Source organism: Ananas comosus, linkage group 1 (genome assembly GCF_001540865.1).
Source record: "Ananas comosus cultivar F153 linkage group 1, ASM154086v1, whole genome shotgun sequence".
Taxonomy (NCBI): Eukaryota; Viridiplantae; Streptophyta; class Magnoliopsida; order Poales; family Bromeliaceae; genus Ananas; species Ananas comosus.
Window position 1 is genome coordinate 20,974,441 of NC_033621.1, and position 16,419 is coordinate 20,990,859.

Sequence of the window (16,419 nt, forward strand, 5' to 3'; positions counted from 1 at the left end):
TCATTTGATACGTGTAACAAATTCCATTCGCTTCCATTGGACATAATTCACGTGATGCCGTAGACCGGTTTCTACTCGATCTTATTAGTAATATTGTAATATTTCCTATTCTAAATCCGAATGAGATATTGGTCGGACCGCGACAATGTTTTACCGGCCACAATATATCGTGGTAATTATTTGTTCTCGACAAAATTTCCGTTCCCAATGGTATAGAAAGAACAATGTCGCGTATAGAGTTTCTAAAGTGTATATTTAAATGTAAAAAATTATTAATTCAGACATATCACATTTCTAAAATCAACAAAAATGAGGTAAAAGATGTTATTACCATTGTTAAGCCGGTCGGCCGTGCGCTGACTACTTTGACAATTAAAACGAGGAATAACTGTGCAAAGAGACAGACATCAATCGTTGAAGCAGGGGGGGGTGGGGGTTGCAGAGAGTTTGGGTGGGGGGGGAGACGGCAGTGGAAGGTTGCTCATGTGAGCGGTTACAGAGTTTGTCACAGGTGGGGGGTGGGGATTCTCATGTGGGAAGCCTCAAGTGGCTTCTCACAGTGAGATCCACTGTGAGAGTGTTGGGGAGTGGGGGATTTTCATGTGGAAGCCTCAAACCCACGTGCCTCACAGTGGCTTCTCACTGTGTTCAGAAGCCCCCGCGCTACGAGTTGAGAAGCTCACAGTGGGCTTTCTCACTGTGAGAGGGGGGGGGGAGGAGGCGATTCGCACAGTGGAGGGCTTCATATGTGTAGAAGCAATGTGAGGGGGAGAGTGGGGGAGGGGAGGGTTGTAGAGGCAGCGACACTGTGAGAGGGTTCTGCATCGAATTTCACAGTGAGATAGACTTTCTAACTGTGAGAAGCTCTCAAGAGGGAGGTGGGGTGGGGTTGTGGTTGGGTGGGGTTCTCATTGTGAGAAGCCTCACGAGGGGGTGAGAGGCCGGCCAGGCGGCGTCGGCCGACGGCGGCGGTTGGGCCACAGAGGGAGAGGAGAGAGACGAGAGAAGATGATTCGAGTGGATGAGGAGAGAGAATGAAGATGAGATGATAGCGTGGAGGAGAGAGGACGAGAGAGAGAAGCTTTATAGGGGCTAGGGAGTAACGAGAAAATGAAGTACTCGGGCAACAAAGGGCGCGGCCTCGGCAGGCTGGAGGGCTCGGCGCTCGGCGGCAGCGGGGGCGGCAGTAGAGAGAGAGAGCAAGAGGAGAGAGCGAGAGAGGAGAGATCGAGAGTAGAGGGAGAGATGAGACAGGAGTTCGGGGGGGGGGGGGTGGGGGGGGTATTTTTCAAGGAACCGGTTTGATTGGTTCCCGTGTTAGAGGGTGATTGCTGGACACGGTGAACCATTACCGTGTCAATACAATCTCTGGACACGGTGGGATTGGTTCACGTGTCATACAAATGTATTAAGCTCCCCGACAATGGGTTAAGTCCGTGTTCAATACAAGTAGCAGGCGATGTTTGGCCAAAAATGAAAGTGCAAGGACACGGAAATGGTTCACCGTGTCTAAAAGCGTCGTGGAATACAGTTCACCGTGTTTAAACACGGGTGACGAATCGTGTCTATGCAATGTTAAACCCGAGCGGGGTGGGAGAAAACAATGAACCATAGGATGATTCGGTTCAACCAGTGTTTACACGGGTGAAAGATCACTGTGTTCAATTGATACTGGCCAGACCTGCCGGTGGCGTGACGTGGCGCTGGCGTGCAGGGGCCGGGCCATTTTTGCAATAATTTTACACAGTAGACTATTTTTGAAATAATTTGCTCTGGCGGTATTTTGCAAAAAAAAGCCATATTTTTAAAATTTTATGTAAATTAATGTCATTTATTTTTAATATTATAATTATATGTAATATAATTTTTATGCAATATTCATAAATAAATTTTAATTTATTTTTAAGTTCTAAGAATGATAAAAAAAAATTGTGTGCTACATGTTGTTTACATAATACAAAATTTTCTTTTCTATTTTGACTTTAAAACTAAAAAAGGTTTCATAGCACCAACTTTATATTAGCACCAACTTTGCGCTTGCAGGATTATTGGTCTAAAAAAGGGTTTCATAGCACCAACTTTTGAATCGTAGTTTTCATTTTCAATTCACAGGCAACATAAAATGTGGCCACAAATTTAGATTCAAACTGTGAAATACAAAAGGGAAGGCAAAAAATTTTCACAACTAACAGGTTCTTAGATTTCTTAGCAACCGCATTATTCCACAAGTAGCCACAAATAGTCAGATTTGCTACACTGCTGCGGAAACCAAAACTTCAAATTACTTCAGGAACGAAATGTAACAGGAGTATCAGTATTCGCTAATAAAGCAATTAAAATCATTAAGCTAATAATAGAAAAGAGGGTGCTAACAACAAGAACAGATGGAAAAAACACCATGTGACAAGCTACAAAAATAACTGTAACTATAACATTTGTATCCTGCAAAAGCCATGTTCGCTTCCTTTTCACGGTTCACTACAAGTTGCTCCATTCCCCCTTCCATATCAGAAATCCCTATTGGGCTTCCGCAAATCAAAAGCTGCGGCGCGGTCTCTCCTCAGCAATGTTCACTCTCAGAGCTCGCCCATCCAAAGTCTGGAAATACCATATCAACGGGAAAATAGAAAGGAGAGAGCATGTCAGCAAAGAAAATGGATCTGAATAAAAGGGTGATGATGATGATGATGATAAGAGCATGTATCAGAATTCGACTGGTACTTAGGTCCTCTGTATAGCTTAAATGTGCCTAGAATACTTCTCATTACAGGCGTGATTGGTTACACCAACATCTTGTTCAGCATGCCTGCCATCTCATTTATTTGACTCAAGGGATTTACTCAAGGGCCGTGCAATAACTGGCGATGGGGAGTGTGGAAAGATATCGACAATGGCATAATTTATAAATCGTCCAAGTATTTTGGCCGGATACATGATAAATCTCCTCACAAGCAAAGCAGACTAAGCTAGAAGTCCAAATTGTTCTGATTTCAAATCGCTATTACTAGGCTGTAAATTACAAAAACGAACATCCCTTGCTGCACAAGTTATTGCCTGATAACTTGTCCCACCATCCAAGTAAGCCGTTCATATTTTCCTTCATACATCATTAGCTTGGCCAGAACGAGTCATAGAACATCAAGCAGTTAGAGTAAGCGTGACACATTAGCGATAACCCTAAAATGAGATTTCCACATAAAAGCACGCATGAAATATAAAATTAGCTGGTGATAAGAAGAGGATTAACCTGTCCATCAAGTGCAGCAATTGCATCATCCAATTCATTTTTTGTTGCCATAGTGACAAAACCAAATCCACGAGAGCGTCCGGTTTCTCGGTCATATACAACCCTCGCGTCTACCACCTTGCCATGCTCGCTGAACACTTGCTCCAAGCGCGTGTCATCCACTTGCCATGGCAGATTGCCAACATAGATCCTAAATGAAGTTACAGACTCTCGAGGAGTTCTTTCTACGCGCGCACCTCTAGGAGCTGCCTTATTAACGGTCAAAAGTCGGCCATTCATTTCCTGTTCAAGACGCGCAAAAAAGATTAAGTGACTATTTGCGACTTTTACTAAAGAAAAAGACGCTTTCTTTGTTTTGACGAGCTTCTGTTGAATGCACACAATGAGTCATATAACTTAAGATAGTAACACCACCTCAACCCAACTTAACAAAGGCTAAAGTTTGGGTTGACTTTATAAATATGAACTCTCAAACGAAATTTCAGATTAGTCAATAAAGCCTTTTGTTGATAGACATCAGCCCATTGTAGATAAGCGCATCCAGGTCCATGCCAGGATAAATGAACGAAGAAAGTTAACACTGAAAACATATATACTTACACTGACACACAAATAACCTAGATATATAGATAGTGTAGTTGCTTCAGGTACAAAAAATCTGGATGCATGTCTACATGGATATTTATGCGATTTTTATTAAACTACAGCTCAATTACAACAATATTGACCAATTACAACAATATTGACCATGAATAAAAGGAATCTGTTTTCTAACAAGTACTTTTTCCTGATCTTTTGCATGCTATGAAATTGGGGTATCTGGCAGTTGGTGGAAGACTCAAGCATAAAAACCTTTCGCTGGTAATTAACTTCTTGCAAAGCTACATTGAAATAAATTACAACATTTTTTTATTATCTTTATAACTGGGTGTTAGGCACTGTACTCATTTCCCGCAACTGGAACTCACATCCATAACCTTTCCTTTAAGTGTGGGGAGCACCTACTGCTAGGCCTAAGCCCCAGTGGCTAATTATTAGCATAATAGAGAATGGCTTTCACAAGGTTATGAGATCAATTCACAATCACACTAAAACAACTTTTAATATCTTGTAAACAGATGGAAAAGGCACAAGAAGAAACTTGAAGAAATGCGTAGACAAACTTACCTATTTTGGAAAAGGAATGGTCACAGATATATTACCAACAAGTGAATACTAAGGGGGAAAAAGTATCGCTATCAAGTTTGATCTCTGCATTCTTGAGGACACCCCTTTACACATCACTAAAAAAATTTCTAATAAGAGTTATCACAAGCAATTGTAAAAGGTTAGGAAATGGAGCACAGACATATTGTACCATACGCCACCCAAATCCATCTTTATAGAAACACTACAGATGATTAAGATGGATTCTGCCTAATCTACCTTTCCATTCTTAAGTAAACAAGAACTGCGCACTCCTGATGCTAACCATAACCATTGTTAGTGCACATTAGTCACAGTCCATCCTTAAGAACTTAAAAATCTGAAATTTTAGTGGTTGCCGTCATAAGATGATTAAGATGGACCGCCTTCTGTAAAGCGAGACGACAAATTAACAAATTGCGGAATTACCTAAAATACCGAATTCCGGCTAACCACAACAAACTTTATGAACTTACAATGAGAAAAAAAAAAAAATTGTTACAAGTTACAACAAAAAACAAAGGTAGAGACACAAAACTAAGTGACAGTGATAGACATTGCTGATTAAACAACACATGTAGATCTTCTTGCCCATGAAAGCCATCTATGGCCTTCCTGGACGCATGAATACTTTTCTCAGTGTATCTCTTTGGTTCGCCGAAGGGGTAGTGAGGTACGTGGTAGTTGATTAACAAGGAGTATGGCAAGATGTCTACAATAGCATAGTACATCTTATATACTACCTCAAAATCCTTCTTCTTGAAATCTGACAAATCAACTTGTAGCCGAACTACACTATCCAAAAAATTCAGAATTATTAAGATTCAACAGAACTCTCATACTGAACAATTTATCACATGATAATTTGTTCCGCCATCCAAACAGACCTAAATGAACTCCCATAAAAACATGGTATGATTCATCATTCACGCAGCAAAAAGGGCACCAAAAGGAATCACGCAAAACCACTACTTCTGTTCAAATTAGACATTTTCAGATTATAACTAATTAGAGAGGATGGGCTGATTTAGTTTCTAATCATAAGCAAACCAACATGATAAGCTAAAAATGGGAGTGGAACGCTTACATAGCGATTAAACATCCCCACAGCTCTCTCTGCTTCTTCAACAGTGCTCATAGTGACAAACCCAAAGCCGCGACTCTGATCAGTCTCTCTATTGTAGATGACCTACATATCACCAAAGGATTGAAAACAGAAAGATAACAAATAAATATCAATCAAACAACAAAAAGATTCTTAATCTCTCCTAATTCCTTGCAATTTTCAACTAGACCACAGGAAAAGCAAAAGCCTGAAAATATGAAATTCATGACAGGGCAAAGTACAAGAAGTTATTACACATGAGAGACGGGATGGGAAATAGCAATATACCTCAGCGACCTCGACGACGCCGGCCTTATCGAACAGCTGGGCGAGGTTCTCGCTGTCCATATCGTACGGGAGGTTGCCGACGAAGAGCTTGGCCTCCTCCGGCGGCTCCGGATAAGACTCCTCCCCACCTCCCTCCTCCTCCGCAACCCCATACTCCGCCGCCGCCGCCGCCACCGCGACAGCGCCCGCGGCGGGCTCCGCCCCCTCCTCGTCTCCCTCCTCCTCCCACTCCGACAAGCCCGCGGATTCGGAGCCCTCGAGCTCCAGCTCGTTGTCCTCCTCCTCCTCCTCCTGTTGGGCCCAGTCCGAGGTTTGGGCCACGAGGGGGAGCAAAGGAAGGCGCTTTTTGAGGGAAAGGGAAGGGGGGAGCGGGGGCGAGGAGAATGAGAGGCGGGGGGGCCTTAGAATGGTGGGTTTGGAGAAGAAGAGACGGAGAAAAGAGAGGGAGGAGGAGGAGGATTTGGTGGGTGAGGAGGAGGAGGAAGAGGAGGAGAGCTCGGCCATGGATAAGGGGTTGGTGATGGAGAGTAAAGCCGAGGACGACATGGTTGGGGAGAGAGAGGGAGAGGGTAAGGGGGAGAGGGGAAGAGGAGGAGGAGGCGGAGGGGATAAGGGGGAAAGAGAGAGAGAGAGAGAGAGAGAGAGAGAGAGAGAGAGAGAGGGGCAGGGGAATGGAGAAGGAGATGCAGCTTGAATGGGTCTTACAATTACTTGACTACTTTGGCTAGTGAAGGACAGAGAGAGGGGGCGGTAGGGGAAGTTGCTTGTTTTTATAGACGATTCAAAACATATTTTCCAGAAGAAAAATGCTNATTCGGAAGCTCTATCATCGAAAACAACTTATGAGTACGAGGGCGATCGTACTTATAATAGTATAGTAGCCGGACCCTATATATATATATATACACACACTTAAGTACAGTTTATTTATTAGAGTAAAAATTTAATCTTATTATCGAAAATTTTGAAAGATGACTTAAAATTATTTTTGAAAATTTAAATTCATGGTTTTCTTTTATGAATCTTCTCCATGTCTTATTGGATGACGAAATTAAATTTTCTAGCTTTAGAAACTATTTAGTTACATATGTAGTTCTAATTACATATTGGAATTATACATAGGGACTCAATTGTTATAAGTAAAATTATGCACAAATGGAGGGATATTTTAGCTGCAGCCGTCGAAGAGAGAATTTTAAATAAGAGATAAATATAGCTATCTAATTATGTTTTAAACAAAAGAAGATTATTTCTTCTACATGAAGAGTAATCTCAATATTCCATATACAAATGGATAAAATTGTCCACCAAATAAATTATTTATAGGCTAACATATTTCTACTAAATTCAACCAAACAAAATACATATAGTTACAAGTATTATATTTCTAATTATGTGTATTTCCAATTATACCAAATGTACAATTACATCCAATGAAACATCTCCTTACTAAATTTGATTTAGAAGCAAATTGCAAATTCATCAATCGAAAGGCCATCCAAATTTCGATTCCTTTTTCCACTTCAATCCATGTCTCCCCTACGTGTAAAATAATATTATCTGTACGCCCCTCCGTATACAAAATAAGTAATTTCTCAGAAAATGTTACAAGTTTACCTCAAAATTCCTAGTTTACTAAAGCTTGCTACAGGCCTACTGATGCAACAATAAAATAAAAAACTTAGCAACGAATTTTTCTTGTTGCTTCTTTGTTTCTCTCAATATAACACGCACTGCGCGAAGGCAAGGAACACGTAACAAGCAAGACAATAATAACAAAAATAAAAACAAAAAAATCATCTGTCACACATTCAATCATATAACTTTTTATATTAAAAAGATATAAAAAAAGACAATCCCACCAAACGAGGACTTAAGAGCTCCTACAATGGCAGAAAACTACAATAAGCTTCCAAATTTTAGAAACAAAAGCTCCAATAATGACTCAGTTTCTGCTAGGATTTAGATGATAAATCTTAATTGCCACTTCCTAAAACAGGAAAAAAAAAATTTCCAGCAGGGTCAAACATGCCTCCAAGACTCCTTACTAGAAACCGAAGAAGAAATTGCTTTTGATTTGACAACATTTACATCGATCTCATGAATGAACACCGTCTCATCTATATCAACCACAATCAAACAACAACTTAAAAGTAAAAACATTGTCAGAACGAATTAAATCAGAAGAAAAGAAGAAAAGAAGAAACCTCTAGCTTTACTATTTGAAGAAGCCCTAATAAGAGATTTTATGTACAAAAGGTGTACAATACTCAGTCAATCATCTTGACCTCAAACCGGATTGATTTTAGATAAACTACCTGTAATTGATTAATGACATCTTGATCTTATGTTGCGTGAAGCACAACCAAGATCGCCACCAGTTACCGCCTCAGTATAGCTTTATTCTTGTTTGGATCTGGCTACGACAGATGGGGCATGACTCGAGGCTTCCCCCACACTCACAGCAAGTCTGAGAAGAGGAGATTTGATCAGAAGAAGACATCAAGAACAAGAAACAGCTGACAGCTGCTCAGAACGAAGTGCTTCCACAATGCGCTAAGCAAATTTATTAAAAAGCCAAACCACGCGTAAAGGATAGTAACTTTACACAATACTTCAGGTGGAGAAAAAAAAAGGAACTTAAAAGAGGAACGGTTATAGAAGGTTGAAATGCTTCACCTGATGCCCACAACCAAAAGCCATGTCCTTCGGGTTCACGAGGCAAATAGGGCACACCTGCCAATGGTAATAAACCATTAGTTAGTCCGAGATATACACTACCAATGCTGAGTAGTCATCTTACAACTACAAAATGCTAGTTATCAAAATTCATAATAAAATGGATAACACTAAGAATCAAGATCATATTTATGCTCCTTCAGACTATGTACCCGATCATCCCATGAAGTAGCAGGTGCGGAAGGAGCTGTAGTTGTATTCTCGTATATGGGATATAGCGATGTATTCGGAGGGAAACTAGTCGGTTTAGAAGTTTCGGTACCAAAGGAGTATGCACCATAACTTCCACTGGGTGGTGGGAGAGGAACCCTCCCTCGTGACTTTGAAGTACGACGACTGCGTCAAATTAAAGGAAAGAAATCAATATATATGTGAGCATCAGAAAAGACAAAGGTTACATCTGCCAACATTAGAAATGAAACATATACTGGAGTGGTTAGAAACCATACCCTAAGATCCCCAATTGTAATGTCGCTTTATATTGCAAAGGTATTTCCATTAGAGCTGCAAGAGCAAACACAGCCTCTTTTCTTGATTGCGGAATGTTTTTAGACATTATCTCCGTAAAATTCACAAACTGGGCAAATTTTCAATTTTGAAAAAGAACCGTACATAACAAAGTCAGCAGTTGGAGGGGAGAAAAAAGAAAACGGAAATCACTTCTATATTCGTTTCCTACCTGGAAATTATCGAAGGATCGTGTTGGAATGTTGTCATCAAACTCCTTCATCGTGTCCCAGGGGCCATCCCCAACTCCAACCAAAATGATGGACAGAGGGAATTCACTGCAACATATATGCATGATAAGAAATTTCCAATATATTCATAATTACTAGATTAAAACTGACCCAGATCCTGTATAACACTAATTGCCATGTATCCAATGATTGTGTCAGAGAAGACACATATGCATATTAAACACTTCTACATTGAAAATGAAAAATTTCAAGTTACACTTGAATGTGTGTGGTTCTGTGTATTATTTAAAAAAGTACCAATTTGAAAAAAAATACCTGGCTTTCACAATAGCATCAACAGTCTGTTGCTCTTGGGGACTCAACTGTCCAGTTTCAGTATCTACGCTCCTAGTAACCTGCAGCCACCGTATCATGCAGAACTTTTCATTAACTTGGTTTCTGATTTAGAAAATTAAGAAGCAGTGGTTTAAAAACTAGATATATATTTAAGGTAATAAACAAATGCAAAAATACAAAAACAAAGAGAGTCTTGAATAAAGACTAATCAAAAGACATCCTGATCATGAATAAAAACAGTGCACATAAAGATGGTCTCAGAATCACATTTTTATGACCTCCTTTTTAACTTAATTTCATGCCTTGCTTTTTCCAAACTATTTGATATATTCATCATACTATTCGAATGGTCAGCAATTTGGGATCAATATTGTATTGTATTCACATCCCCACACATGGATACGCACTTTCATTTGCACGTTCAGGAAGCATATTGCATATAGTGTTTATTACTGCCATACAATGTCTCAGAAAGGCAGGGACGATGAGGATATGCATATTTATTTGCATAGCAATGTAAAAATATGCATGTATATATATTAAATAAGGAAAAATGTATAACAACCCCCAGAACGTTAGCTCTTTCGTAAATAGGTGCCTGAACTTTCAATTTTGGCAATTTGACCCTGTAATCTTTATCAAATAGTTCAATAGACCCCTATCTTCAATTAAAATTATTAATTACTTAATCATTTTGGTCATATGTATTGCATATAGACATATAGTTTTATTAAGCTTAGAAAGACAAAAATTTTATATTTTGTATAATTAATAAGTTCACTTGAGGAGAGAGGCCTTTTGAACTATTTGATAAATGATTAGGGAATGTGATAACCAAATTGAAAGGTTAGGCACCTATTCACAAAAGGGCTAAAGTTCAGAGCCTCTCTATACATTTTACCCTATTAATATTCTTCTAATTAAGATGGAAGCTGGGATTTAAATTAAAAAAAAAAGGAAACAAAAACTAGAAGGGGTGACCTTTTCTAAATCAACTTTGTACATACCTGGCCATCAGCAATTATCAATAAAACATGGTACTGTCCTCCACTCTTTTCCACAATAGTCATGGCCATTTCTATAATTGGAGCAAAGGAAGTAGGGCCTAGGAAGAAAAAGAAAATCGTCAATAGAAATCTAATACTCAAACACCAAGATCTAAAGCAAGAAAAGAATTCATAAGGATTGAAAGATACCAGCTAATCTAACATGTGGGACGAGCTCTCTGTATCGAGCCAGAGCCTCAGCAAACCCATTGCATGGGTTCCCATCTGGGTAGAAACTAAAGACATCCTGATCATGCGTTGATGCTGCCAATCATAAAAGTTGTTGCAATTCAAGCAAACCCCAAATTAATTATAGCATTTTTTTGTTAGTAGCACACAGCAAAGAATATTTACCATCTCCAAATCCAAAGCACGGGATCAAGTTATCGTCGTCAAAATTGGACAATGTTCGTCCGATTATTGAGATTGCTTGTTCATAGGGATTTGGCACATCACCAATATGATGTAAACTACGCCCTCCAAATGAATATTTACCTAATAGACAAACCACATCAGACATGCACGCAATCGGAAATTTCACTTCTCATGAAGTAATACTAACCAGTCCACTCATTGCTTTTTGTGAAATCAATGCCAACTATAAGGTTCGACGACTCTAGTCCAGCTTGTGCAAGTGCCTGAGTAACCTGCCAAAATTCACAAACATCATAACCTAGAGAAATGAGATATTTATTATATAAATTCTGACTGACCATGTTTCGCATGACACGATAGCTTTTGATAGTGATATAAAGTATGAGAAACCATTGAATATAGAACAAGTTGAAGATAAGGAACCACCTCACTCCTTCAAATTAACTTAGGACAAAATTTTCTAACTAGCCATCTAAACAAAAACTATAAGACGTATTAGAAAGAGGAAGGCTCAGGAAGAGTATAGTGTACTGAGCAATCTTTTTGAGAGATGTTCTAAAATGCACAACTGTTATGTGCTCAGATGTGTATGCAGTCCTCAATTACAATTCATTGGCCTAAGCACATCCCCTGTGTAATCAAGCTTTCATAGAGGGATAATTGGAGAACTAATATGCGACCAAGCACAACATAAAGAAGCCCGTGAAACATCTTTATACAAGAATGATGTTCTTTTCAAGACTACAGATTGTTAAAGAGGGGGGTGTGTGTGTGTGTGCGTGTGTGTGTGTGTGAGAGAGAGAGAGAGAGAGAGAAAGAGAGAGAGAGAGAGGAAACAAGGGGCTATAAACTCATAGCAAGGAAAGTCTGTCAAATTTTCCATTGAAATTACATAATTCTCATATCTTTTGCCATATGAATATGGAACAATTAGATGGCTCCCAAAAGTAAGTCCTATCATATTGAAACTCTGTCAACCTTTGGAAGGTACTTAATGCTTCGACCTCTCAACTTCTAAAACTCTTAAAGCTTTTAGAGTGAGATGAATTACTAACTAATCTAACCAGTAATCGTGCAAAATCAACTAACAAGTAAATCATTGAATTAGTCCTCGACAACTGTACCTCCACTTTTCTTCTCAAAAGCCCTATTCTACCTTAAAATCTCATCTTCTTCAGGATCAATCTCTTCCTGAGGTTCAATTCCTACTGAGGTTTTTCCGTCAGCGGATCAAACATAGCTACTCCTTCGATAGACCTCAAAATGATCTAAACATTCTCAAACATAATCTATTGTAACCTAATAATCTGTAGAACTAGCTTAAACTACCAATGAGTCATAAATACTTTCTTTTCCTCGAAGAAAAAAAAAATGCACGGAGGCCCTCCAAACTCTAGTAGTTTTGCAAAACAAGCACCAAAACTTTTAATTTTGGCAATTAAACCCCTTAAAATTTATTAAATAGTTTAATAGACATTGCAAATAATTTTTTATTATTTCAAAACACCAAAAAAAGAAAATCTTTCTCTTCCTTTAATGATAGCGAAGCATCAGGATTGAATAATAAAGTGAATAATATACCCTCAATTCATAGTGTTTTTTTTTTTGTGTTAGAATAAAAGAAATAAATTTCTTTTCATTTTAAAGCTTTACAAGATTATATATGATACAAGCAAGTGACCAAAACCAAAAAGGCTGTGTAATTAGTAACTTATTAATTCCAAAAGCTCGAGCTGCCAACAATTCTCTCCCACAAGCACTTGCGCATATATTTGCATTATGCGGGAATTGAACTCTTGATCTCTAACTTTGATACCTTTTGTAGGACTGTTGCTGCTAATCATTAATTCTAAAAACTCGAACTATTAGAAAGATATAACTAATTCACTTAAAGCGTACAAACAAAGCATCCACGGGTCTTGATTGTGACTCAATCAACCAAGCCTTCTGCCACTTCGAATATAACTAGGTTCAAATCTGACCACCCGCCTCTTCAAACGTGACTCGGCCTAAGCAGGCCTCCCGCCACAAGGCATAATGATAATTGAGAAAAGTAAATGTTTAAGCAACTATTTGCAAAAGCGCTATAGCTCTATACATTTATCCCTTTCTCGAAAGTCCCTTTTCAACCTTAATTCTCATCTTCTTCAGACTCAATTCTCCCTCTCCCATCTCTTTCTTGATCCCCAATTTAGCTGATCAACCATCTCTATTCCGAGAGCATGCGAAACTCCAACCTCTTCTAACCTAAATAATAATCCTACGATCTACCTTATACCACTACCATTATACCACACCAATAATCACCCGAAAATTTCAGAAAAAAGAAAAAGAACATTGAAAGCGGAGCGGGACGCTGCGCACCTGTTCGACGGTGTGGTATTCGTCGCTGATCCTCGAAAACCTCCGATCCAGCGCCCTCCGCCGATACGCCGTGGTCGTCGCTGTCGTCGTCGTCGTCGTCGTCGTCGTCTCCGCCGGCGGCCGCGGCGGCGGGGCCGCGTATTCGTACTGCGGCGGCGCGTAGTCGTACGTCGTCGTCGGCGGCGGCGGCGGGGCGTAGTCGTACGTCGTCGCCGGCGCGTAGCCGTACGACGTCGTCGTCGTGGTGGGCGGCGGCGGAGCGAAGTCGTACGTCGTCGTCGTCGGCGGCGGCGGCGGCGGCGGGGGGGAGGCGGCGTTGAAGCTCTGCTCATCCCAATACCGACTCCGCTCCTTGGAGGGGGTCACACCCATCGGATTATGACAACAATAAACAAATTAAGAAACCCTAAAAAAGAAAAAGAAGGAATGGAGAGGGAAGGAGGAGGAGTTATAGGGATCGAAACGGAATGGGAGGACGGAAAAGTTTGGGGGATTTTGATTTTCTGAAGGCGGTTGCTGATCTATTATCAGTCTTCTCTACGCTTCAGCTTTCGTGCTGCGTTTGCGCTCTCCTCTCTACCGTCCGAAAGTTATTGCGTGCGCCCCGTGTATTAGTGTATATCATACACCGCATTCAATTATATGATAGAATATGCTAGTAAACAGATAAGACCAGCAGAATCGGAAAGATACCAACAGCCACTACAGATCATGGTGGTTGTTAGCTAGTGGGACTGCTATTTATGATATCATGGAATAGGGGTTTTTTTGCATTTAGCCCCCTAGTAAATTTTTATTTTAAGAATAGCCCTATCAAAATTTAATTTGCAAAAATGGCCCTGCACCTACCACGCAGGCGCCACGTCAGCGCCACGCGGGCTGGGCATGGGCGAGTGTATTAAGTTAAACACGGTGAACCATTCACCGTGTTCAAACACGGTGAATGGTTCACCGTGTTTAGTACGTATTTTTTCGGAGTTAGGGATGTTAATGGGGTATGGATATCCAAAATATTATTCGAACCTAAACCCAAATAAATTATATATATACATAATTTATTTTTATTTATTTATACAATATATAAAATATCTAATAATTTTTATTTCTTAGATCTTCATCAATCCAATGGTATAGATTTTTAAAATTATTAGATATTTTATACCGTTGGATTGGATGAAGATCTAAGAAATAAAAATTATTGGATATTTTATATATTGTATAAATATGTAAAAATAAATTATGTATATAAAATAATTTATTCGGGTTTAGGTTCGAATAATATTTTGAATATCCATACCCCATTAACATCCCTAACTCCCTATTCCTCTACAAAAAATACGTACTAAACACGGTGAATCATTCACCGTGTCTAAACACGGTGAATGATTCACCGTGTTTAACTTAACTACCGCCCCCAGCCCCGCCAGCGTGGCGCTGACGTGGCGCTTGCGTGGCAGGAGTAGGGCCATTTTTGCAAATTAAATTTTGATAGGGCTACTTTTAAAATAAAAATTCTTCAGGGGGCTAAATGCAAAAAAAGCCCCATGGAATATTTATTCCTACTTATCCCTATTCCTAATGATTTAAAATAAATAAATTTTAAAACCATGATATTTATTCCTACTTATCCCTATTCCTAATGATTTAAAATAAATAAATTTTAAAAAAGTGCTGATCGATGGCGCTAATCATTAATTCTAAAAACTCGAACCGTCAGAAATACATAATCAATCCACTTAAAGCGTATAGATACAGTATCCATGGGTCTCGACTGTTACTCGACCCAACCAGTCTCGCGTCACTTCGAAAATGACTCAGCCCACCATGACATTCTGCAAGTTCGAACGTGACTCAATCCAACGTAGCCTCTTGCCATAAGATAGGATACTGACCCATTAAAACCAACAAGTACCTCTCTTGTCGTATAGCATATTTTTATTTTATCATCCTATAATTTCAAAAGTTGCACTTTATCTCTATGTGATTTAATTTTATTTTATTTAAAAAATTTTACGTCATATAGAATGGCTAAATATAAATTAATCGAACCATGTGAAATAGTTAAGTATAATTTTTTTGAACTACAAAATATGTAAATTAAAAATAATCATTAAAATAAAAAAATAATATATAATAAATAAATAAAATGCACGCCGAGGCAATTTTGCGATTGATTTAAAAGATAGTATAAAAAAAGAATGCGTCTTTAAACAGAAAAGAAAGATTGCATGAACGAGGGAAAAAAAAAAAAAAAAAAGAATCGTGCTCCGTACATTATCAATTTGGAAGAACTGTGACCTCGACTTTTTGTGCGAGTCTCCCAAAAAACAAAAAAAAAAAGAGAAATTGATAACAAACCTTAATGTATAAAAAAAATGACCAATTGCATAAAAGAAATTCCAATTATTTTGTGACTTTGTAAAATCGATGGCACTCTTTTTAATTTTATTGCAGATCGGTTTCGTTGTTTTCTAGGCAAACTGACCAAAATATCTTTGGCCAAATTGGCATAAAAAATTCACTTATTTTGGGCTTTTGCAAATCGGGCCACATTTTTTCGTTTTTGCAGATTTTGATCCGCATTTTTCAGCAAACTGACTCAAATACCTTTTATTACTTTTTCTGGCCTTTCCTCTTTCTTCTCTTCATTCGTTCTCTCGTTTCTTTTTTTTTCTCGCCGGCAAGGCGGCAGGCGGAGCGAGGCAAAAACGGTCCTTCTGCCTCTCACCCTCATGCTCTCCGCCCTCCGCCCTTTGCCTTCGTCATGCACCCGCCACTTTCCCGCTACGACCCCATCAAAGGCCGGGCAAGCTGACTTTTTTTTTGCTTTTTTCGTTTTTTTTTCTTCTCGAATCTTCTCCGACCGTCATCGACGACAACGCCTCTCGACCATTCCCCCCTTCTCATCTCTCCTCTCCCTCATTTTCTGCCGCCTCGAGACAGATTTAGTCTTCGCCGGCGCTGACTTGACCGCGTAAGGTCACTGCGGCGTTACAGAACAGCCTGCGAGCGGGGGTCCTTAGCTGCGTCGCTCAC

At 39.4% G+C, this 16,419-nt stretch overlaps 2 protein-coding genes across 2 annotated transcripts; both read right to left on the minus strand.

Annotated features, from left to right (window-relative positions):
• On the minus strand, positions 2,197-6,472 carry LOC109714633 (28 kDa ribonucleoprotein, chloroplastic-like). Its single transcript, XM_020239332.1, has 4 exons — positions 5,826-6,472; positions 5,520-5,621; positions 3,248-3,529; positions 2,197-2,598 (listed from the first exon to the last, which is right to left on the minus strand). Exons 1-4 carry the CDS (start codon positions 6,369-6,371, stop codon positions 2,536-2,538), a joined length of 993 nt encoding a protein of 330 aa, XP_020094921.1. The 5' UTR covers positions 6,372-6,472; the 3' UTR covers positions 2,197-2,535.
• Positions 7,632-14,067, minus strand: LOC109718612 (E3 ubiquitin-protein ligase RGLG5-like). The gene is made up of 11 exons (XM_020244923.1): positions 13,384-14,067; positions 11,207-11,291; positions 10,999-11,139; positions 10,795-10,908; positions 10,606-10,703; positions 9,578-9,657; positions 9,244-9,349; positions 9,014-9,141; positions 8,717-8,900; positions 8,505-8,561; positions 7,632-8,295 (listed from the first exon to the last, which is right to left on the minus strand). The coding sequence occupies exons 1-11, from the start codon at positions 13,753-13,755 to the stop codon at positions 8,215-8,217; spliced, it is 1,446 nt and encodes a 481-aa protein (XP_020100512.1). The 5' UTR covers positions 13,756-14,067; the 3' UTR covers positions 7,632-8,214.